Raw genomic sequence first — 25,420 nt, forward strand, 5'->3', positions numbered from 1 at the left:
GCCTGATTTTCTGGAGTTCCCACATCCAAGGAAGTGATATCTCTAACACTTGAATGTTGATTAAGTACTATTAGTTTACTAGTTGTGTGCCCTTCATGCATTTCCTCACATTGCTGTACTTTCAAAGCAGTCTATACCATCCTGCTATAAGAAAGTCACTTTGGTTGACTGCATCATAGCAGTTACATTACAAGACTCCAGAAATAAGAAGTAAACCCAAAAATGGATTAATTGTATTTCAAGGCTTTTAGGGGAGCCACACTAGAGGAGACCTGGAGTAAACATTACAGATGTGGAACCATATTTGCTCTAGAGGAATGTAATTGTGAGCTTGGTGTGAGCCACTCAGCAGCTTGTGTCTGGGGATGTGTTTCTGGAACAGATACATGTAGCTGTGTAGACATCCTATACAGCCAGATGCCTGGTTCAACAGGGACAGGGATCTACTTGAAAGAGTCCAATGGAGGGCTACAAGAATGATTAAGGGACTGGAGCACTGCCTCATGAGGAATGGCTGAGAGACCTGGGGCTTTTTAGTCTGTAGAAGAGAAGATTGAGAAGGAATCTAATAAATGTATATAAATACATGAAGGCTGGGTGTCAAGAAGGAAAGGACAGCCTCTTCTCACTTGTGCTCTTTGATAGGACAAGGGGCAATGGATGTACACTACAGCACAGGAAGTTCCACCTCAATGTGAGGTAGAATTTCTTTATTGTAAAGGTCACAGAGCACTGGAACAGGCTCCCCATCGAGGTTACGGAGTCTCCTTCTCTGGAGACTTTTAAGACCCATCTGGATGCGCCCCTGTGCCACCTATGCTAGATTATATGGTCCTGCTCTGGCAGGGGGATGGACTTGAAGACCTCCAGAGGTCCCTTAACATTCTGTGATCCTCTGAACTCTGTGGAGTATGAAAATATGTGTGGATGAGGTGGAAAATATATATGGACTTAGAGGTGAAAAAGAATGTTGCTGGACAGAAACTAAGTTCAGCTTTCATCATTAATTTATTATTCATTATTAGCTGGCATGTTTTCCTGTAGGGGCTGAATATGAGTTCAGATCTAGTCAGTAAGAAGTGGCAGGTATGTGGACCTGTAATTCCACACTGCTAGGTCAGTTCTCTCAGTGTCTGGACTGTTGTACTGAAATACAGAGTCTTTTTCCTGGCTATTTTCTGAGCAGGACTTGCTTAGCAAGTGGAGGAATTTCTCTGAGTCTGTGACTACTGCTTGCATTTTGGTATGAAATAGGTGCTGGTGACAGCAATGAGAACAAAGTGAGGTGCATCTTCTTCAAGAATATTGTACATATCTAAAAGATTTACTGATGGCACAACTCTGAATACCTAACATAGGAATTTAGATGCCTAACTGCTTAGCATTAGGGTCCTAAAAATTTGTGAAGCTCACTCTCTTTATTCCTTAAAAGAGTGCTTTATAATCTTTATTAACTGTATATTCTTGAATTTGCACCTTTAAAATCTTAAGAAAATAAATGTGCACGTAAAAGCTTTCTGTGTTAAACCCATTTATGCTTAACTTTCAAAACATCAGATAAAGTGTTTGTTCTAGTAAGCTAGCTGAATAACTTGATGTCTTAATTTCCAAATGGCTTTTGCTTGGGGAAAGACCACTTACATGCCTTCTATTTTATACTTTCTCCACAGCTGGAAACCTACCTATGTAATTCTTAGCAAGCATGAAGAATATGTGAAAAATGAACTCGAATCTTTACAAGAAGCTGTAGAAAAAGAGAGGTATCTGTTTTCACGTGGGATGAGGGTTCTGGCAGTAGTACTTTTTACCCTGTCTGAACTGATCAGCAAAGATAGCACAGGCTGTGTCAAAAAGTTGTAAACTTTTCAGGACAATATAATTGGCTGAGTTAATTAAAAGAAATGTCAGTTTACATTAATATGAGCTCATGTGTTATTTGCTAGGACAGGACAAAATACAGCTTCTTCAAATTCACTTGCTTTCCAAATGCTGATTATAATTTCTTAGCGTGTTGTTCAATTCCCTAGAATTTCACCAAAAAATAATCCAAATAAATAAATAAATTTAAGGCAATTAATGCTTCAGCTTTGGCAGAATATGAAATATCAGGGCGTGTTTACCAGAATATATACAGGTTTTATCTGGGAATGGCTTTTTTTTGGCCATTATTATGAAATATCTTCCTGTACACTGTGATTTCGTGAGCTTCAGATATTCAGCTTTGGGAAGACTTTTTTAAAAAGAATTATGATTTTGCACTCTGTTTCTTTTTCAGAAGTATCATTTAGTTGAATCTAAGTCTTTAAATATATATGTGGACTAAGTAAGGTAACAATTAGAAGCATTCCAATAATTTTATACGTCATTTGTAAATATGAATTGCATCTGATTATTAGAATATACACATCACATTTTTGTCTACTGCTCCATATTCTTCAGATTAACCACGCAGCATGCAAATCCAATATTAAATCCTGAAAAATAGGCTGAGTGGCTCAGGAAAGCCTGGTCTAAAACCACTATAAGAACAGTTGTGGGCAAGATTCTAGTCAGTATTAATTGCAAATTTGTTTCTCTTCAGTAAGTGGCATTTAAGTTGTTTCATCTTCATTAATTAGATTCTGCATTTTAGAGAAATAATTAGTTGTGCAGCGTAGCTGCCTAGATTCAGTAGAATAAGGAACAGTCCACGGGGGTTTTCACTGATACAGAATTTTCTTAGGTAAAACAGATTTTCATTTTAGAAGGGTTGCTCACCTTCACTGTTCTGCTTGTGACAAGGAAAAGGATTGTCAGGCCTGTGGTGAAAAAAATCATGGTAGACCCACCTAGAAATCTAAAGACCAATGTAGAGATGTAACTTGGGGTAATTTAAGATGTTGGCCTTGATTCTTTTGTAAGTATTCTTTTTGCCAGTTGTCCAAGAGAGCAGAAATAGCATGCCTGATAGCCTTTAATTAACTCAGTTAGTAGCTTATCTGTCTTCTTCCTGTTCAGAGCTCTATTTGGCAAAAAATCAGGCTAAATTGGCTTTCTATGAGTATATGATTAAGCCATTTTGGCTTTAACTAATTTGAGCTGACAAGCCAAAGAAGCATTACTTTTAAATTGCTTCTTTAGATAACTAGTTTTGATTCCAGCATAAAAGTGTTTGATCTGTTTTCCTGAGCTTAATTATAAGACATCATGAATATAAATCATAAAATAAATTTAATTCATGCATTTTACAAAAGTGGTCTCTCAAACAGAGTCCTTCTGTACTGAAGCAGTTGATGATGCATGCAGATTAGTGAGATGTGCATTCAGCAAATTCTAAGTATTTAAATTAGGAAGAAAAATAAGTGCATTTAGAACTTTAGATGCTGAATGAGCTTTTTAGCCTGGCTTTTGGGGACACTGAGGCCATGCTGCTTGAGATGGGAAGATGTTTTAAAAAGATGGGCAGATCAGTTTGCATTTAATTAGGCACTTATTATGGAGACTTTAAAAGCCCTCCCTGTTTTTTTGTTATTATTGGTTTCAAGAACATAGAAGAAAGCTTATATGAGCTGGAAGTTCATGCTAAACATAAGGGATATGAAGAATGGAAGAGAAATAAAACAACTGTCCATGTAATGTTCAGGGGTTTTGTGGGTGCTGTCCTTTTGCCATTGTCATTAGATGAAAACTTTTCCTAATTCTGAATTCTAAAGAGCCTCTGCTTAACTGTGTGAGTTAGAGGATGTGAATTACTTAGGAAAAATATTGAAAACAGTGAAAACTCCTCAAGTCCACTATACAATATATGGTCATAAATATGAGTCTGTGGAAAGAACATTTTGGGAAAATAATATAATATTTGAGGATTATTTTGAAAAGCTTGGAATGTACCAGCTACAACAATCAGTTTTACTTATTTATATTTTTTAAAAACATATTTGTAATACATCCTTAATTGTACATCAGGAAATTTGCTGGTTGCTCAGCTATCATTCATAGCATCCATTAACTAAATTAAATAGAACTGAAGATTTTCCAGCTTTCCTACCTGGGAATTTTTGTACAGGATGCACAAATATTGAGCGAATCAAGAGTCTTAGATTCCTAAGACCATTTATGTAGAAAACTAAAGAAATGAATGTAACTTTCCACCTGAAATGTGGGAAGTGTCAGTTCCCGGATTTCAGAGTGTTGATCTAAAGCTTCTTTCCCCTTAACAGGTGTATTAACAGGTGTATGAACTTCAGTCCATTTAATAGGAACTAGTGTCTGGAGCATGGCTTTACTTGAAAATTAAGAGTTTACTTTTTTTCTTTTTATTTTTTTTTTTTTCCTCCCTGGCGACATTTCCTTTTGTAAGAGCAAGAGCTGCAACTATTGAATCTAGACGCAATTTTAACTCCCTTCCATGCCTGGGAAAGCCTGTGGGCAGACAGGAGTGTCTGCCTTTCAGGCTTGCTGTGTGAAATAAGGAATAGGAGTTTTAAATAAAACTTATTCTTTAAAGAGGAATACCGTGTGCTTTGCAAGCAGTGAGAGCTACTCCTTGATGCAGGCTTGATTCACGGTGCAGGTAAAGAGGTGGATCTCTGGCTTTAGTTGCTATTATGCACCACAATTTGTTTCACAAAGGACTTTCCAGATAATCTACAGGAATACCAATAACATAGCATTTTAAAATTTGCCTCTCTCTGCTGTTCATATAATCATATTCTAGAGGATTACATTTCTTTCACATTCTGTGATTTATACTGGCATATTCTAATATCAAGAAACTTTGTGTATATTTCTTTATCAATTGAAGGACTGATCTGTGTTAATGGAGCATGCTGAGTGTCTGTAGCTGGAATATCTCTTCATAAACATTTGCCATCTGCATAAGCACCATCAGATTCTTGTTATGTATTTTGCATATGACTGAATTTGTCCTTTTTTGTTTTTCAGGAATAAGGGGCATAGAATGTAAAATTTGAAAAAGCAGGACATTTTAATTTATTAAGCACTTACTAAGTGTTTGCTTTCAAATGCAGAGAGAGTTGTAGTTACTTGGCTCTGGGTATTATTATTCATAATTTAAAATCTATTAATAATTAACTCTTGCCTATGTGGGAAATATAGACTTCTTGCAAGTCTATGCTTACATTACATCTTTGTGATATTAAGAAGCAGAACGAGTTCCCTGATTGCATTCTTAATTATTCAGCTTTCCCAAATGATGCCACATTGGTACTGAAAATTACCTGTAATAAAAATTATGCCTAGCAGCATTCCTGGTGTAGTAAAAGACTCATCCCAATGAGATAGCTGAACATTTGATCTGTCATTAGCAATCTATCCTGTAAATTTCATGTCTGAATGAGAAAACCTGACTAAAAGAAAAAGAAAAGTCTTTCAGTGTAGTCACTGTCATTGATTTAACACTAGAGGACAGCTGTTCTGTGGAACAGCACTTTTCTCTCTCTTCTTTCCAAACATAATATTGATCATTTTTCAGCTTCATTTGTTATGGCATTTGTTTATTTGGAGTTGTTTGTTTGTTTTTTGTAGCACAGTCTTTACAAAAGCTGTTTAAAGTCTTAAAGATGCCATGAACGTTAATTGCTGCTACTAATTTTAATAATTTGTAGCTGTGTGCTCACATGATGTTGGTGAAATTATATTAGTGTAACATTAATTTAAAGGGCAGTCCTACAAGAAGATGATCATTCTGGCTTTTTGCCAGTGAAATACTGAAGTGTTTGCTTAACATTAAGCATGACTAGTCCTGTTGTTTTAGTGTGACTAATATGTGCATTTAAGGCTTCTCTGAGACAGATTACTCAGCATCTCCTTGGAGGCAGCTCTTAGTCCAGTGATGCATCATCAGACTGCTCTAAATATGGGATGATAGGCCAAATTCCCTCTTACTGTAAGTTTGATACAGCTCCAGTGAAACCAGTGGAGTTGTGCCAATACAAAAGAGCAGAAAACTTGGCCTGCAGTGAGTTTAATGAGAATTACGTAGGAAAAACAATTTCTCTTCTGCTGGGCTGCCTTTAAATGTGTTATGTTCTGCATTTCTTTCAGAACAATGAGGTTTGCCTGTTTTCTGCATCACAAGTCTATTCTTTGTTACATGCGGCATGGTTGTCGTTGAAAATAGTTGGAAGATGGAGAGAGCAAAATAATGATATATTAATTCTAATCCATATTGTTCCAGGACAGCAGCAAGTCTAAATGAGCTGATTCCATAAATTAATATTATTTTTCCTTATAAACCATAGCTTCATGTGGAAAAAATGTAAATCTCTTGTATTTCTATAGGGAAATGTATCAGGATTACATAACTCAATATAAAGAGGTTTTGAAGCAACACCGTGAAAAATACACAGAAACTGCCCTTGCACAGGAGTATTATGAAAAAAAGAAAGAGGTTGAAGAAATCCAAAGCAGAATTTTGAAGCAGTGTGAAAAATATAAATGGAAAGAAGATGCCTGTTTGGATAGACTGGGTATTACTTTTATCAATGCTTTTATGGTAGAGCCAACTGGCAGTGCCCTGTGTGTTAAAAGTGCTGTACAGAAATCCTCTGGTTAATTTTCCACAGTTGCTTTTAAGCCAGTAAAAAAGGTATTTGTTTTGTTAGGAAAACAGTCTGTAGCAAAAAAAATCTTTGAAGAAGTATTTGGAGTAAGCATATTAATTCCTTCAACCCATGATGTAATGGGGAGAGGTTTGCTGATGGGCTTCTCAGGGAAAAAAAAGGTGCTAAAATTACTTTAGAACTAGCCTTTCAACATTTTAAAGTGAATTTATCACATTTTTCATGCTGTTTTTAATGGTGTTATTCTCAGTTACACTGCTATTTCTATTACATACATACACATAAGTGCTCCAGATCTATTATCTTATATTTGTAATGGAAATTAGATTTCTGAATTAATGATCCAAAATTAAATTTTATTTCTGCAGATCCTGTTCCTTTTAAATCCCTAAATGGCTGGGCTTTGCAGATGTATCCTTGATTTATAGGGTTTGTACAGTTTACAGGCAAGAAAGTTTATATTTACATTTCACAACTTCTTGTCGAAAACCAGAGTAATTATTTATATATTTGTGTTTAGAGGGGCAGCATTGACATTCCTCTGTGAGAAAATTGAAGGTCAACTACTATACTTCAGTTTAAATTTATGGGAGCATTTTGAGGAAAGAAGATAAAATTTCACTTTATGACATCTGTCAAAATACTTCATGAAGGAAGTGAGCTTTGAAGATTTCTCCAGGAAACGTAGATTTGCCAGAGCTTTCTATTGCTGCACATTTGAGCTCATGGCATACCAGGCTGAAGAACCTGACAAAGGGTTGGGGTCTCCTTGAAAAAAAGGAATGTTGCAACCTATATTCCATAACATGAAAGTGCTTCTTCGAGGCAAAAAACACAGGAAATGTTAAAGCTTGCTGCAGCTGCTACACAAGAATCCATTGAACTAGAAAAAGAAGCAGAGGAATTAGAAATGAAAATTAAGTATTTAAAAAAGGTAATTGTATTTTAATTTCATGTATGTAGTTATGTGTGCCCCCATTATATTTTCAGAAACATGAAAAAGTCATGTATATTCAAGCATCCAGATCAATAAGATTATTCCAGTATTAGTAATTATGTGTCTATAGTATCACATATATTTTCTTACAGAAGAGGATCTATGAAAGCAAAGGCTCTTAAGTCTTGCTTTCTCTTGACCTTGATTTACACCATCTCCATCAAGGCACTGTGTCATCAGGCTAGCTTGAGAGGGCCAGAGAATATACTTCAAAATAAAGCAGAGCCATTCCTTAGTGAGCCCCAGGGCTTGGCTATACAGATTTCACAGGTCCTACTGGTTTTAAAGGTTTTGTTAAGACAAATGTGTTTGTCTAAATATGCTTTACAAAAAGATTCGTGTAAATTTACTTCCCTGCACAAACACACACCCTCCCCACCCCCCCCCCCCCCAAATAATTCTGTGGTTAAATAAAACTCAGAAGTAGAACTGGCTGGTTACAATGAGTGGAAGAAGCTTTCAAAAAACAAACAAAAAAAAGATTTTGTCAGAACAGCATTTTGATCCATGCCTCTCCTGGAAAGTAAAAGGTCTCTCCTAAGCCTGAGTAGCCCAATCTTGTGAAGAGTTGTAAACTTTTATAGTATTGTGTCAGGACACTTTTGCCTCTCTGAACCAGATGATTGGAGACTGCATTTACTGCTGTCTGAGCTATGTACACTTCAGCCAGCCCCAAGCTGATAGAAGTGTATCCTGCACGGGTGGTGTTTGCTGTTAATATTTTGTGGTACTATTTGACACTCACATAATGTGGGATGTGCCATATAAATGTACAGTAAGAAAGGATGTGGTGAATTTCTTTGTATCTATTGAAGGAGACCAGGTAAGGAGCAAATTGTTCTGAATAGATCTTTAGAGTACTCTTTTGAGTATTCAGTACTCAAAAACACCTATGTATTCAGTTCAGTTGTCACCATTAGTCCAACAAAAAATATTGCCTCTATTTAACCCCGTTCTGCTTATTTCTTCAGACCATCGTGGCTACAAAAACTCTTCATCAGGTTAGGAAAACATTTGCATTATGTATCTGTAATTTTTCAAATTACAAAACAATATTTATTGTTTCTCTTTGAAGACATTTGAAGAGACTACAGAAGATCAAAATAATTCCAAAATAATTGAAGGAAAAAAGCAGAAAAGTCTAGAGAAGCTGAAGGAGTTTAAAGAAAGGTACATTTAAAAATTATTTCTTCCCTTGCTTTCATCCAGAGGACTATCTCAACATTTACACACATACTGTCACAAATCACAAATCCTTGTTAAATGACTGGCAAGCTTCTCTAACCCTGACCATGAGATTTATTCATGCAATTTAAAAACTTCCATATTTCTTGGGGTTAAGATGGTGTCAAATTTTGATTCTTGGAAGCTAAATGTTTCTGGAAGCTTATTATTCAAAAAGTATTTTGTGGAAACCTTTGGTCCTCACAGCCACTGCTGATAGATCTAAGTGAATAGTTTTGAATACAGCTACACTGACTATGCAACCACAGATAAAATACATTAACTCTACTAAAAACACATTTGGGGAAAAGGAGTCAGGGTTCCACATGACATTTATCTTCAGCTCTGAACTACTTAAGAAATTTAAACCTTAATACCAAGCATGAATGAAGGTTTCATACACAGGATTAATGGCTTAACAAATTAGTTGGTAGTTACAAGTGGGATTCATTTCAATTTGAGCTCAAATTAGAATGAATTAAAATCACCATCAGGACTATCTTGCACATATCTGGAGTTCTTGCAGGTCTCGAAATATCACCCCTAGAGCTGACACTTTCAGACCAAAACCCATCTTAAACTGAAAATATGTCCCAAAGACTTTGTCCAGGAGATTTTTATATTGTAGAATCATTAGAGTCATAGAATGATGAAAGTAGGAAAAGACCTCCAAGGTTGTTGGGCCCAATTATTAACCCAACCAAGTCCACCACTAAACCATGTTACCAAGCTACAGGTGTACTAGTTTTTTGTCCATTTCCAGGGTCAATGATTCCACCACTTCCCTGGGCAGCCTGTTCCAGTGCTTAGCCACTCTTTCAGTAAATAAATCGTTCCCAATATCCAACCTAAGCACAACCTGAGGCTGTTTCCTCTCATCCCATTGCTCATTACCTGGGAGAAGAAACCAACCCCCACCTCACTACAACCTCCTTTCTGGGGGTTGTAGAGAGAGATTAGGTCTCCTTTCAGCCTTTTCTCCAGGCTAAACAACCCCAGTTCCCTCAGCCACTCCTCATAACACTTGTGCTCTAGACCACCAGGTTGCTGACCTTTGGACACACTCCAGCAACCCAGTGTCATTTTTGTAGTGAGGGGCTTGTAGTGTGCTTGAAATAGAAGGATTTTAAGGCTTTAAATAGGTGTTTAGTAGACTATCTGTAGAAATGTGTCATTTTAATCATCCCTAAGCTGCTTCACACAGGGACGTTTTAATATCTTCTTACAGACCTGTAAACTATTCTACCTTCTTACGTAAGATTTTTGTAATTGGCAAGATTTCAGAAACAAGGCAACAATAAACCCAGTTTTAAGACTAACTGAAAAAAAAAAAAAAAGTGAAACAGTTCCTTTGAGTTTTCAAAGAAACTCATGCCTGTTAAATCTGTAGATAGAAAAATGCCAGTTAAAGACCAATTATAAAAGGTAGAGACCTGTGCTCTGTGCATAGACATGTAAGAAGCACTCAGTCAGGCTCCTTGTGGAAAGAAATTCACAGGGTGCATTGCTGGACATGCTATTTGTCTTCATGTCTTCGAGTCTTCAGGTGCTTGTACCTTCACCTGAAGTTGCATACAGGTAGAATCTTTTTGGCTACTTTTATTGAAGCAATAATTTCATGGCTTGTGTCATAATTAGAAGATGTTGTAAACATGTTACACCATCCTAACTCAAAATACCTTTTGACCTCCATGTGCATTTATGTGATATAGCATATGGTATCAGGCCATTACCATGTTTTTCCTAGAGTAAATTTTAAAGCCTATTTCAGTCAAAGACATTAATTATATAGAGGTTTGTACAAAATGGCATAAAATGTTTTTTTAAAAGTTCTTATTTAATAGTAGGGTATTTGAAAAAAAGGTCTTCACTGGAAGGCACAAAAGCATCTGATTAAGTAACTTCTGGGGTTAAAAAAGTGTACTATGAATCTGTGATTATTAACACAGTGAGAAAAATGACAAACAGCAAAAATGCTGACATGATGACTCATAGGAACGAAAAGCTTTGCAGACACAAGGCAGAATTTGGGTACTAAAGGCAGTAATTTCTTGTGAGCTGTTGGGTCACTAGAAGGTTACTACTGAGTAAAGAGAGCATGGTGAAGTAAAAGGAGATACCTTCATCTTCTGCCACAAAAGCAGGAGAAAACAAAAAGGTTATACTGTGAATCTCCATGAACTCATGCAGACTAGCATGAAGAGAAGCCAGCAGCATGAAGGGAATGAACTATCCAGAGCAATGAAAGCACTGAGCAGGGTGATGTACAAATTAAAAGCCATGAAATGTTTTAGAGGGCTGTGGGACAAGAAATCAAGATACAAATTAATTAATAGCTACTGATAACAGATGTTACCCTTTGGGCAGGAGGGTGGCAGTGGTAACTGTTCTTTTAAAATGCTTGGAACATTCTAATTTAAATGCCTTATGGCTGGCCACCTAGCCACTGATTAGGCTGACTGCAAAAGAGATTCCTCTTCTCATACTGTTTTCTCTGATTAGTGTACTTTCCTAGTTCACCAGTTACACGGACTAGTACAGAGGTTAAAATTTCCAAATCAAGAGATCTCATCAGTCACCAAATAGGACTCAATTCTTTTGAAGCTCTGGTCTCCATTAGAGATTATATTTATTCTATAGGAAGGCTGACATCTTGAACTATGCTGTGGCATGTATCATGTTCATTCTCTTTGCTCTTGTAAAATACTTGAGAGAGGTTTATTTCCATTATTCTGTAATTCTGAGTTGCCTATTTTTCAAGTTAATTATGTATTAATTCCACCTCTGAATATCAAAATATCTGACATTCCAATTGAGAGTTTTTTTTCTTTTTTTCTGAACCTGCTTGTAAAGGATCTGGCATAGTGGATTAGTGCAGCTCTTTCAGTATCTTTGCAGCATGAGTTGTTAAAAGTCCTGTTTGCAAAAGAACTTGCTGGCATGAGCCTGATTAGAATACTGAACATGGCTGCAGTACACAGTCCTGGTAAATTCCATAGTGGCAAGCATGATTCTTGATATGTATAACTAAATACACTTGCTTCCTGTAGTGGAGATACAGTCACACTAATCTTTGAACCTCATTATTCTGCACAGAATAAACCAATGCTAAGGAAATGAGATTAAAAAATATATATTTAAGAATATCTATTTTTTCTTTGCACTTTACTAAAAAAATGTATTATCTGTTTTGCAATATGGATGTAGATAAAGATTTCATATCTTCTCAGATGTCTACTAACAATGAAGTGGAGAAAGAAGACAAATTACCTTGATTGTGCTATTTTGAGTTTCAGTATGCAATTTGCTTTTCCTTTTAATGGTTATTAATTATGCCAGAGTAGGTGCATGTGGGGTTTTATCAGTAGCATTTTTGGGGATGGAAGGGAGCAGGTACATTGCATATGCATAAATTTAAACTATGGGTTCTTTTGGAAAGTTCTTTTACTTAAACCCCACATTTTTTAAGAGCTTCTGAGTCTTGTTTATAACTGTCATCTGCACATTTTCCTGGATAGACATGCACTGTAAAAGAGTGCTTTATTTCATGGAGAGTGAATTTGTAGAAATACAGAGGTGTCTACTAGGAACATGGAAACTGACTCCAAGAACTTTTAAAACCACAATTTGACATCCTAAGTTCCAGGAGACTAAAAAAAAAAAGTTTAAGTTTATAGCAGTCTAACTCAGGACCTCAGCAGGAGCAGCCTTGTGCAATTAATTTTTGATGCTGTTTTAGCCAGAGTTCTGTGCTTAGCTCTGGGTTTATTCCTCCTTGTTTTTGTTCTCTCTGCATCTGAATTTAAAGGTACACCAGCCATACACACATCTTATTTCCTGTAGTACTCATTCTTCACACAGGTAATATCTACAATTACTGTAAACTGAAAGACATTTTAATTTTTTTAAATTTTTTTTTTAAAGTATTATTCCCATTGATTGTTTTTAACTGATGCATTGTGGCATATGTTTTATATAGATTCTTAGGTCTTAGTCCAGCACAGCACTAAATGTATGTAGAACAGAAATATAGAATCATTAGTGTTGAAAAATATCTTCAAGGTATATAGCTGAAGACAGTGTTTTCATCACTTACTTGACCGGGGTACATTCATGGTTTTATGTGGTCACTGTTGTGCATGTATATTAGTTTACTGTGTTCTTAGGTCCATTTATCTTATCCAGAGTTTTGACTTTGGCATTTTCTTATCAGTGTCACAAATTTTACCCTCCACTACTACAAGTCCATCCTACATTTTATCTTATTTTAATTTATGGAAAATTTCCAGAAGAACAAAATGACTGACGCAATTCTTCATTTGTTCTGAAGAGCATTGTTTAGTCAGCTCTAAACCAGATGTTGTAGCTAGAAGCACAGGGGTTCTAAGCAGGAATGCCAGAGAGAAAATAAAATAAAACTCATTATTAAGAAAAATTTGTAAATGCTTCTATGCCAAATAGCCACTTTAGCCTTCATTGTTCTGCTAGCCTTTGTCTTTCCCACACTGTAAAAAAGGCTGTTTATCAATCCCAGACCCCATAATTACCCCACAAGTGAAAACACTTGGTGCAGTTTTCTCTTTTGTCTGTGTAGCAAGTATTCCAGACAATTGCAGGGAGAGAAAAAGTGTTTCTAAATGTGAAAATGTGCTTTCAGAACTACAATAATGAAGTACTTTGACTAAAGTGTAAAACTCCAAACTACTTGTATTTTTCTTTGATACTGACAAAATTTGAGTCAGCAGTGCACTTATGATTGCTTTAGTGCTACTTTATGGCATCTTCTTTTTGTGATATTCTCTGTCTGACATTGTTTAAAGAAAACATCAATTTTTATCATCTGCTGGAGCTGAAAGAGGTAGAACTTCCCTGGCAACATTCATCTCCCTTGAAAACTATACTTACTTGAAGCAGTTATATTTTGTGTTTTCCTTTCTTTTGCAATTGCTAACTTCTTTTTTTGGTAGGGTCTTTGAAGAAAGTGAGCATACATCTTCGCTAAACAAGAAACATCAGCTGTGTAAGCCATGGCGTGTCCCATGCGCTCCTTGGAAATTGGTCCAGTCTGTACAGAGTATTCGGTTCTCAAGGCAGCAAGGAGAAAAAGGTATGGCGTGTTTAATGAGCTTTCTGTGAGGATTTGGGATTGTTTTTGTATAAATGGATGGAAACTGTAACAGATCTAGTGAACTGCTCCTGCTGCAATAGTTGAAGCCAGGCTTTCAGTGAAGTTGGGGTTTACCTGTCTTTATGTTCTGAAAAATCTATGTCCAACTTCCCTCTTATCTATGCAATGAGTAAAGTAACATAACAGGTGTATCTGATGCATAGTGTCAGAAAAATCTGGAGCATACTTTTAACACTCTTGGCATGAATACAGTAAATATTAGTAAATATTTGCAGCAAATGGATACTTCCATATATTGTAAAAACTATTTTTTATTGGTTATTAACAGAACAATGTGTAAGCTTTGTTACAAAGTTCTGTTTAACAGTGCCAAGGTGGCTGGGGCCCCATCCCTGGAGATATTCAAAGTGAGGCTTGACAGGCTTCTGGGCAATCTGATCTAGTTGAGGATGCCTCTGCTCACTTCAGAGGGCATTGGACTAGATGAGTTTTAAAGGTCCCTTCCAACCCAGACCGTTCTATGATACTATGATATGAAGTAATACTTGCTAATTTAGGGAGAGAAGAAAAAGAAACACTTGTGGAACCTCCAGTGACCAGCAGCAGTTCCTCCAGACTTGAAGAAAACTCACCACAGGTATGCAGCTCTCCCTCTGGTAAAAACATTGGAGTATCAAATCTATTTTATGTGGTTGCTTAAATTTAAAACACTTCAAATATACCTAGTGCTATTATGTCTTACACAAAACTTGTTGCATGGTAATCAAGATGTTAATCTTGACAATGTGGTGATACTTGGTAATCATCATATTGCTTTTACTTTGGCATAATTTCTAATCCCACTGTAAACGTATCTGTTCTTAAAAACTGCAGCTGGTAGTCATAGTGAGCATTCTAATGTCAAACTTAGGGTGGATCATACATCCAATTAATTTTGTGTAGTTTTTGAAAATTAGAATAATCTTTATAGATTCATGTCGCTGTATGTAGCATATTTTTGGAATTCTAAAGAAGGAATGCAATCTTCTGTAACTGATTGGGTGTCAGGTAGTGATAGGATTAGGAAGATTGGAGCAAAAAATAGAAATGGGTAGATTCAGATTGGATGTTAGGAAGAAATTCTTCACCATGAGGGTGGTAAGACACAGGAAGAGGTTGCCCAGGGAGGTGGTAGAAGCCCCATCCCTGGAGGATTTTAAGGCCAGGATCGATATGGCTCTGGGCAACCTGATCTAGCATGAAGTGTCTCTCTCTGTGGCAAGGGGCTTGGAACTAGATGATCCTTGAGTTCCTTTCCAACCCCAGCAATTCTATGGTAAGACATCTACTCCATAATGAGGGATGTCACAGAATAACACAGACTCTCATAATGCACTGGGTTGGAAGGGACCTCTAGAGATCATCTAGTCCAACCCCCATGCAGTAGGCAGGGACATCCCCAATTAGATCAGGCTGAATACATAAAGGACCAAATATCAAAGGTGCTACACAGGATTGCCTGCAATTATGCTGTATGTGTCTGCCTGCAGTTAACAGCTCAGCTCCAAGATTTAACCGGGATCAAAAATCTGGTCTGAGAGGAATAAAACCATGAGTAGTGTTTCTTTGTACACTCAAGGAATCCACAACTACATTTTTCTGTCTCTCACATATAAAGAGATAATTCCTATGGCACTATTTTTGAGAAGATAAAGTGTATTACAGCTGGAGCAAGTGCAGAGGAGGGCAACAAAGCTGATGAAGGGCCCGGAGAATGAATCTTATGAGGAGTGACTGAGGGAGCTGGGGCTGTTTAGTTTGGAAAAGAGGAGGCTGAGGGGAGACCTCATTGCTCTCTACAACTACCTGAAAGGATGTTGTAGAGAGGCTGTTGCTAGTCTCTTCTCACAGGTAATTAGTGATAGAATAAGAGGGAATGGCCTCAAGCTGCAACTGGGTAGGTTTAGACTGGACATTAGGAAAAAACAAATCACTGAAAGAGTGGTCAGGTATTGGAATGGGCTGCCCAGGGAGATGGTTGAGTCACCAACCCTGGATGTGTTTAAAGGTCGTTTGGATGTGGTGCTTGGGGATATGGTTTAGGAGTGAACCTTGTAGAGTAGGGTTATGGGTTAGATTTGGTGACCCTGAGGGTCTTTTCCAACCTGAATGTTTCTGTGATTCTGTAATGTCTTAAATATGCAAGCACAATAAATCGATCCAGAACAAGCTGAAGGGACAGCTTGCACAGTTATGAAGACTACAAATAAAATCTCAAGGAGTGCAAGAACATTCACAGAACAAATAGATTGTTAAAGAATTAAAGGTGTAGTCACACAAGGTAAGACCACAGTAAAGAAATAGTTTGCAAGTGTGTTTTCTGTGCAGAAGGTCAGGGAAGTTTCTATACTAAACCTTTTCTTTATAAGGGACATCTCATTGGATCTATTTAAAACTAAATTTTAAAGAACAACACAAATCATCACGTAAAAAGTTAACAGAATCAGTTGTTGTTTACTTAAGAATGTCAAGAGAACTAGAGGACAAAGAGAGCGAATTGCTAAATAGCTTAAAGTGGAGCCTGTGGAAGAAGCAGCAGCTTTCATTAGATAAGGCAACATGAAGGGAATGGCTACACTGAGTAGAACAAGACCAGAAGAAATTTCAAGCAATTCTGATTTATGACTGGCTGAGGAAGTTGGACATAGAGAATTGCACTTCAAGATTAGTCAAGGGAATTTTAAGAGTGATGGCAACATGGAGAAAAAGATAGAGTCAGGAAATACAAAAAGATTAGAAGAAAGAAGGTTGCTGTGCTTGCGGTGTGCTGTAAACTACAGAAGTGAAGTGCCACACAGATTCTTCATAACCAGCACTTTTGTCCCCCACCCTGAACTGAATTTGGTTTGATATATTTTACAAATTAAAACCAAGGTAAAACTAGCAGCTCCCTGTGAAATAATGTGTTATCTAAACCGAGGCATAGATTCCTACGGCTACTCTGCCCTCATGGCACAACTGCGTGCTACAATACAGAGTTAAGGCTTCTGCTTTGATGAATATCTGTGAGGCAAGGCTATTTCCATGTTTTCTGCATGTTTTAGTCTACCCAGGAGACTTTCACTAATGCACACACTCAACTTTGGCCTTTGGAGGTGGAGACAGGCCAGGCTCCAGCCCTTTCAGTGTTGTCAAGCAGGAGCAGCCTCTCTGCAGTAGTAGAAAACCTGGATGAAGTTTGTAAATTATGTAATGCTATTTGTGTAACAGAATAGTTAATTATTCACTTCTTGTTATCAGTGCTGTGAATACAACTTTATAGAAAAATACAGAAATGATTTTGGGTATCATGCCGTTAAAATGCAGGTGAAGCAAAGACAGTAAACAAGAGTTTGTCGCCTGGTCTCTAAAGAGTGTTTAAAAGAATGGATTTGCACAGTCTAAGGAGAAATTTGAGTGATATTGTTGAAGTGACAATTTCTTATGCTGCCTCATTTGAATTTTTTGCTATGTTTTAGATGGTTATTGAAACTGCAGGGAAGAGTAATCCACAAATTTCCCCTGTTCCATCAACAGCAAGTTTGCAAAACCAAATGCAATTCAGGTAATTTTTATTTAACAAAGTAATTTGCATTCTTGTGATTGAAGTTTATGGAAACAATCCATGTTTAGACAGACAGTATTTTTTGTCTTTTAGACTGGTACTTCCTCCAAAGCAGATGACTTCCAGTCAACAGTTTGGGAGTGAAAATACAGTTATAGGTAAAAGTGCCACTCTCATTTTTTTTGATAGGTTGTGCTGTTATTGCATGCTAGATCACATAATTATAACAAATTCTAGGGGCCAGATTTTCATTCTGATATTAAGTGGGCCACCATTTGTATTCCTTTTCCACCTTGATTATTTAGTTCAAACTTAGAATACAACAGACAGGCCGTGTCCTAGTTTAATTGACTGAACTGCTCAATAGTATGAGATTCATTCAGCACGGACCATTGCTAATGAGAGGAACCTTTCAGCATCTCTTGTAAATCCGGCCTCATGTAGTCTCAAATTACTTGAGTAAAATGAAATCCAGTCTGAAAATCTTCCCAGAAGGCACGAGAAAATGAACAGAAAAGGGCTAAAAAATCTCAGTAATTTTAGAATCTTAATTCATCAGGTTAAGATTATTAAAAAAATAAAATTAGCTTGAGAAATACATACAGAATACTTACAGAAACAAACCAGGAGTTACAAATTAACCTATTGTTTTGAAATCACAAGGCACTGAGCTTCAGTTTAAATATTTTTTTCTAATTGTAGTGCCAATTCAGATGTATGCCAGAAAAATATAGTCTATTTTTTTAATGACTAAGATCCTAATTATGTGTCCTGAAACACAGGACCTTACCCCTCGGTGCCTGAAATGTTTCACTGAAAACCAACAGTCTGATACTTCTCATGACTCATTGTGGCTTTCGCCCAGTTCTCTAAAATATGCTCTATTTGTGTCATATGGGTGGGCCTTTTGGATTGTTTCCTCCTGGTTTCTGGTGGTCGCACTCTCAGAGGACAATGGTCAGATTAGACAAACACAGCACTCCTGGGGAAAAGTAGCTAGGCTTGAACAACACACCAAACCAGCCTGAGCATTGTTTTAAGGATAGTGTATAAGTGGCAAGACAATGGGTATGGATGTTGTTGGTTAACACCCATTCTGAAAACAAAGAGGGGAGGGCTTGCGAGTGCTTTGCCCTTCCTGCAGGGCGTTTTCCCCCTGGGAAGCTGAGTCTGTTCCACTCCCCATTCCCTGCCCAGCTAGGGTATAAAAAGCAGGGCATTGCAGCTATTAGGTCTCCTTTTGGCTCCTACCTCTCCTTGATGAGAGCTACTGCGGCTGCTTTTCCTGCTCCTCTGCCATGTGGTCGGGCCTGATCCTTCCCCCTGCTGCCTCTGCGCCTCTTCAGAGAGAGACTGTTTTTGTATTATTCTTCTTTCCCCCCCCTCACATCCATCCTTGTTCCTCGCCCCTGTGAACCTTACCTGCTATTGTTATATATACATATTGTTTAAAGAAAACTCATTACCTCTCTACTTCCAAGCCGACTCCAAATTATTGTTTGGTGGATTTGCTCCTTCCTTTTTTTTTTTTTCCCTCTCTGTTGGGAGGGAGGAGGGGGGAGTGGGGGAGAGATTCTCAGCTTTGCCCCCATCTGAGCTCTTAACTCCCAGTTAAGGCTTAAACCACCACAATGGATATAGCCACAAAGTGGGTTATTATGAAAACAGAACGTTTCTTTACCAACAGCAATGTCAAGTTAGTAAACCTTTCTCAAAGATTCTTTTCTTTCAATGTAATTTTGATTTATCTGTTTAAAATGCTGTTATAATACATGCATTGGTGTCTTGTTTGTGTAGCAGATCAAGAGGCCAAATGTGTTAATAAAGAAGCAGAAGAGCAACCAAAGGATTCTTCATATATACCTCAAGTAAGGAAATAATTTCTTATAAGTAATTATTTTATTTAGAAGAGTTGCAGTGTCTTGATATTCTTGGATCTATTGGCAAGAAGTCTCAGAAATTGGCAAAGTGAGTCATGATAAGGCACCCAAGAGATGAGAAGCAAATTAGTGTCTTCTAATTATCAATATGGTGATTGCTGTTCTTGATCATGTCAGTGCTCTGGAGGTTTTTATGCTATCTTAATAGCAGGCTATTTAGGATGACTGTCCTGTGGGCAGCATGGATTTTGTGTAAAGAGGTGTGGGATAGGGAAGAGAATCAGAAGGGTAAAGATGCAAAAACTTGAGGATTGAAATGAAGACAGTTTAACAGGTATAGCAAAAACTGTGCACACCAGTGAAACAGAATAAGGAATTCATTCACTACATCCTTCTACAAGCAGTTGTTTTGCCTTTTTTGGGAATGTAGGACTTCATCACATGTAGTGGTTACTTGGGAAGACAAATGTCATAACTCAAATAGTCTCCTCCCTCCCCCCTTCTTTACTGCAGCTTTTATTGCTGAACATGATATCATATGGTATGGAATAGCCCCTTGGTCAGTTGGGGTCAACTGTCCCAGATATGTCCCCTCCCACCTACTTGTACCCCACCAACTTACCAGTGGGGCAGCATGAGAAGTTCTCTTCTAATTCTTTGACATTGTGTGAGCACCCTTCAGCAACAACTGGAGCACCTCCATGTTATTAATGCTGCTCTTACCACAACTTCAAAATAAAGCCGCATATGAGCCATGAACTCTCAGCCAAAACCAATATACAAAAAAACCTTTGGTATATGCCTCATCTTCTCCATGGCTCACCACAGGCTGATGCCAGCAGAGAAGAAATGCTGAGTCTGATGGAAATCAACAGAATCCAAGTTGTCATTTATCATTTTCTGAGGAAGAGGAAATACCTCAGTCAGCTGAAATATATTCTGATGGTGATGTTTCTTTATTTCACTGGGGCATATGAAAAGGATTCCAGTGTGACTTTAAGCATTATCCTAAGACTTGTTTTAGAGCAAATGAGTGTTTTCAGTCAGTTTGAGAGGTTTGTTTTTTTTTTTTTAATTATTTTTTTTAATTAAAACTTTCATATATAGTTTCATTCACAAAATGTCCATTTAAGATTAGGTAAGGTTACAGATTTAAGTATGGTAAATACATCACTGTAAGCATTTTATTAGAACCTTTCTATTTTTCATGAGAATAAAATTAACTGACCCTAAACCAGATGTAGAACATATTTATAGGCAAATGGACTAATGATATATTATATGCCATAAACACTATTGTCTGTTTCTTTTCATTAGGACATACACACATGTTTGAAGTCAAATGAGGATAATTCGGACACAGCAGAAGAAAGTGCAGAACATTTCTTGAGGCCACCTAAAACACCTGTGTCAAAGGGGAAGGAACCTCAGTTTTCTAAAACACCTCCATTTGACTTGTATGTCTTCAGCTTTGATTTTGAGCAAACTTGTATTGATTGTTATTGTACTGTAGAAAAACTTCTCTAGAAAGCTCTTCTGAATTTTTTATTTCTGACTTAACACTAGATAATTTATAAGATTTTCTTCTTATGCATCACTTCTACTTGGAGTTGTTTTCAAAGAGGGACACTGCTTAGAAATAGGAGACACTGGGCTCAGAGGAGGCCTTATTGCCGTCTACAACTGCCTGAAAGGAGGTTGTAGCCAGGTGGGGGTTGGTCTCTTCTCCCAGGCAACCTGTGACAGAACAAGAGAACACAGTCTCAAGCTGCACCAGTGGAGGTTTGGGCTGGATGTTAGGAAGAAATTCTTCACAGAAGGAGTGGTTGGCCATTGGAATGGGCTGCCTGGGGAGGTGGTGGAGTCACTGTCACTGGAAGTGTTTAAAAAGAGACTGGATGAGGCACTTAGTGCCATGGTTTAGTTGATTAGATGGTGTTGGGTGATAGGTTGGACTTCATGATCTCAAAGATCTTTTCCAACCTGGTTAGTTCTGTATTCTGTAGCTCCTCAGCTGCAACTGTTGTCTTTTCCTTCAGTAACATTTCTATCTTTAAAGACTCTTTTTGGTAAAAGGGTAAGGAATTAATAGTAACACTACCTCATTTTTCTTTAACTACTTGCGTTAGCAGCTTTATATTGGAAGAAGAAATTATTGTCAGAAACTATGGGAATCTAGGAGAGTGACAACACAAGAAAAAATAGAACACAAAAGATCCATCTATGCTACTTTTAAAAAATCTTAGTGTAGTTTCTTCCTTTCTGTTTTTACAGTATTCACAATTTAGGTTGTGAAGAAGGAACATCAAAATCTCCTGCCTTCTTTTCTCTCATGAACTTCTCCCAGAAGTCACCTGGCTTTAATTTATTTGATTCCTCTCTGTTTGGAGCAGAAAATTCATCTGATGAGGTAAAAATGAACACTTGGTGGTATTAAATTTCCAGAATGCAAAATATGATAAGAAAACAGCATTGACAATGGATGAGGTTTTTCAGCTTGATTATCTTTGTGGCAAATAATTTTTTTACTAGCTTGCTTAATTTTATATTTGACATCCTTTGCAAATGCTTATCTCCTTTCCTGGCAGTCTCACTGTGAAGATTTCTGATTAAGTATGATACTTTCCAATAAAGGCAAAATCGGATCTTGAGCAAATATATAGGTAACTAGATTCACAAAAAGGCTTCTGATTCAGCATTGCAACCCAGAACTTTAGGTACCCTGACAGAACTCAGAACTCATACACCTATCTTGTGTGCTTTTGTATTGCTGAAGTAGAGATCAGGTACTTAAATTGTTATTCCCCCCTCCATTTTTCACAAAATGCAGAACACTGAGGAAAGGAAGAAAAGATTATCTGTTAGGGATATTGAAGAGCAAATGTGGATTAGATATACTTAAATGTGGGGAGAAATGTAGGAAACTGATTGGAGCAGAGAGTGGAATCCAGGTTTTTATTTTCCTTTGCAGGTTTCTCAGCTTCAGCGTTCTAGAGTAATTTTCACTGGGCTAGATAACTGGGTTCTGAGGATGTGTATCAGTATATAGCACAGTGGTTAGGTGTCATTGCTAGCAATGCAGATTCAACCCCATTATGCAGGTATCTCTTATTTTAGTGGTTATGCTCAGTCTTGATTTTGCTAGATAAAAGCTGCAGGAAGGAACAGGGCAAACACCATTTTATTTTGTGTTAGCAAGATACATGTCATTGACAGCTCCTAGCATCCACTCTTTGTAGGCAGGAATACCCTGGTAAGTACTCTGTGAATTGTTTAGGAAGGAGGTATCAAGTCACCCAGTGTTGTGAAACCCACTGTATCTTGTGCCTGGTCACTGGCAGAAATTTACCAGCCTGTAGCAGTCATGTGAGATTCTGAGATGGGAGTTTTGAAGGATTTAAGTATCTATTATAAATCTAGCCTAAGAACTCTTTTCAAGACTGCTGAGGGGTTATTCTCCTACTCTTTCTGACTCATTAGGCAGTAATTATGTTGTTGCCTAGAGGTTTTCTAAAATATCACAAAATAAAATAATGTTGAAACTTTTCATTTGAAAAACCAGCAGCAAAACAGAGCAGATTTTGGTCTATACTTAATCTGTTTCTTTTTTTTCCAGAGGAATGAAAGCTGTGTGTTTGCAAATGTAAGCAAATATCAGGAAACCTGTCTCACTGAAGAATTTACCTTGCAATTTTAGGGTCTGATGTATACATTTAAATGCAGACTTTGTGAAGAGTACTAACATTCATTAGAACAGTGTCCTTCTCACCAAAAGTGGAGTACCTTATTACATATCAGTGCTAGAGCTTGTCTTTTGTCTTGCTTATTTGTTAAACAAAATGACTGTTTTACATTTCAGATAGAGGAAGGTTATCCTGTGAGCAATTTGAACCCTCTGTCTCCACAGAAAGATATTGGTAAGTCTGAAAGTCAGATGTACTTGTGTATACCAGCTGTGTTCTGCTTGTGCTTGTGTGACTGACAAGCTTGTGATCCTGCTTAACAAGGCACCTTTGGTGGATGTTCAGCTGTGATACTGTAGTTCAGAGGCTTATTGAGTTAATTTCTGTTTTGACTAACTTAAATCTTACTTAGCATGTCTGACTTCAAATATATGAGATATCTTGAAATAAGAGGTATGAGAAGGAAAGAAAGAGTGGGATAGGGTTAGGTTGGCTTGAAGCAGACTAAAAGGAGCTGCAAGGATGAAAAATGAAGTGTCAAAGCTTTTTCACTGATGAGAAGAACAGTGTTTTTTTTTAATGTAAAAAGCTGTAATACTTGGTAAATACTACTTTTTAACTTAAGGCTATCTGCTTGGTGTTGGAAAGAATACATGTGCGGATTTTTTTCCTTCTCTCAGCTAAAATGAAAATAATTATGTTCCTCTCAGAGCACAAGTGTGAGAGAGGAGAATCAGACTTAAACAGGATCTTCCACTCATGCTGAGTGAGCCGCACACATAGGCAATCTGTGTGATGAAAGGCTAATTTTTCCTGGTATCATGTGGATCAAAACTTACTCTTGGTCACACACCTTTCTGGAAGGAATTGTAATCTACCTTTTTTTTTGTGGAGGTGCTGCAAGTGGAAAGCTTTTTTTTTTTTTAAGTGCATGAATGTGGGGTTGTATGCATCTATGTAACTATTATAACGAAAAGAGGGTGAATTTTGTGTTACTAAATACAAAATGCAGGTGTTCTCCTGTCTGTACCTCTGTTTCTGCAAAAATTTCAGTGCTTGATTGCATTATTCTCTAGAGAAAGGATCGACAAACATCTATCAGTTTACAAATACCTCTGTTGCTTGGTATTCAAAATATTTCACCCAGTACCTTATGCAGAAGTGTTTTGTTTTTCCAAGTCCTTCAAGTACTTCACACTTCATTCTATGTAGATTCTAGTAATGCTGTCCTGGAAGTAAGTACCATTTCTAGTAAACACACAGCAGAGGCTGACATTCAGCAGAAGTACAATGTTATTAAGGAAGCACATTATACTGTATGCAGCATTCGTTCAGTAAGAGTTAATCTAATTATTAATATGTTTTCATACAGGAAGCCTGTTTGGGAAATCAGAAAGTGAGGATGCATTTGCCTTTCCCTTCCCCTCGGGACCGACTTCTCATGCATTCGGAGATGGAAAAGATGACTTTAGTTTTCCATTTGCATTTGGACAGGATCAGAGATCATCAGAGTCCCCTTCTGTGAAAGGTTTTCATTCTTCCTTACAAAATACAAAACCATTTACATTCTTTTGAATACCTTTGACTTCCTTTTACATTCTTTTCCTGCTTAGCCTTGACAAATGTTTTCAATTTCTTTAGTTAAAGCATTTCATCTTCTTTCATTGCTTGTAAGAATATGTTACTGCAATTGCTGCAAGAGCACGAGTATGTTCATCAGGCATATGTGCTTTGAGGTGCACCTTTAATTTTTCTTCCTTGTTTTCTAAATATGTTGTTTTGATAAAATGTTAGAATAGACTGTTGTTAAATTGACACTTATGAGAATCTTGTGGTAGTGTGTTGAATTAATTAAATATCTGTGAGAGCTTCTAAACTTCTAGATGAGTGCTTTCAGCCTTTTGATATAAAATAAACTTGTGTTAGTAAGAGTGACAGCTTACTGTAGGAGTTAAAGCTGAATTTGAGTTAATGACAATGTTCTTAAATTAATTAGCTGTTGCACACAAAATATTTATCAAATGTTTGAAACAAACATTTTTGTGAATTTTATGTAACATTTTGTAGGTATTAATATCTGAAGTGAAACAATATTAGAGTTACAATACTTAACATTTCAACTTCTGTTCATTCCCATTGATCTGGTATCTTCCATAAAAAGGCACAAAAGCGGACAGTGCCCAGAAACTAACAGTGGTCAGTACAACAAGTATATCCACAGGTTCTCCACAAACAGTTTACCTTGTAGAATGGTTGGTTGTGAAGAAAGTATCAGGGTTACTCATCAAGGAATGCTAACTGTTCTGAGCCACCACAGCACAGTGCCCTGTGAGTCCCTCCTATAAGGATCTTTAGAAACAGC

General features: G+C 37.2%; 1 protein-coding gene across 5 annotated transcripts in view; it reads left to right on the forward strand.

Annotated features, from left to right (window-relative positions):
- CUNH14orf39 (chromosome unknown C14orf39 homolog) overlaps nucleotides 1-25,020 on the forward strand; it is a 36,214-nt gene extending 11,194 nt beyond the window's left edge. For 4 of the 5 annotated variants that reach the window (XM_068149178.1, XM_068149180.1, XM_068149179.1 and 1 more), the window contains 14 exons: nucleotides 1,671-1,760; nucleotides 6,283-6,470; nucleotides 6,932-6,974; nucleotides 7,377-7,497; nucleotides 8,636-8,730; nucleotides 13,752-13,891; nucleotides 14,470-14,549; nucleotides 17,410-17,495; nucleotides 17,589-17,653; nucleotides 19,293-19,363; nucleotides 20,693-20,832; nucleotides 21,650-21,785; nucleotides 23,235-23,292; nucleotides 24,431-25,020. In XM_068149178.1, coding sequence (XP_068005279.1) covers nucleotides 1,671-1,760; nucleotides 6,283-6,470; nucleotides 6,932-6,974; nucleotides 7,377-7,497; nucleotides 8,636-8,730; nucleotides 13,752-13,891; nucleotides 14,470-14,549; nucleotides 17,410-17,495; nucleotides 17,589-17,653; nucleotides 19,293-19,363; nucleotides 20,693-20,832; nucleotides 21,650-21,785; nucleotides 23,235-23,292; nucleotides 24,431-24,633 — 1,516 coding nt within the window. In that variant the 3' untranslated portion in view covers nucleotides 24,634-25,020. The remainder of the gene's footprint in view (nucleotides 1-1,670; nucleotides 1,761-6,282; nucleotides 6,471-6,931; nucleotides 6,975-7,376; nucleotides 7,498-8,635; nucleotides 8,731-13,751; nucleotides 13,892-14,469; nucleotides 14,550-17,409; nucleotides 17,496-17,588; nucleotides 17,654-19,292; nucleotides 19,364-20,692; nucleotides 20,833-21,649; nucleotides 21,786-23,234; nucleotides 23,293-24,430) is intronic. The other variant, XM_068149183.1, reaches the window with a different exon arrangement.
- Nucleotides 25,021-25,420: the final 400 nt, after the last annotated feature.

This window comes from Melanerpes formicivorus, unplaced genomic scaffold (genome assembly GCF_026170545.1).
Source record: "Melanerpes formicivorus ecotype bairdi unplaced genomic scaffold, bMelFor1.0.p_v2 SCAF_17, whole genome shotgun sequence".
Classification (NCBI taxonomy): Eukaryota; Metazoa; Chordata; class Aves; order Piciformes; family Picidae; genus Melanerpes; species Melanerpes formicivorus.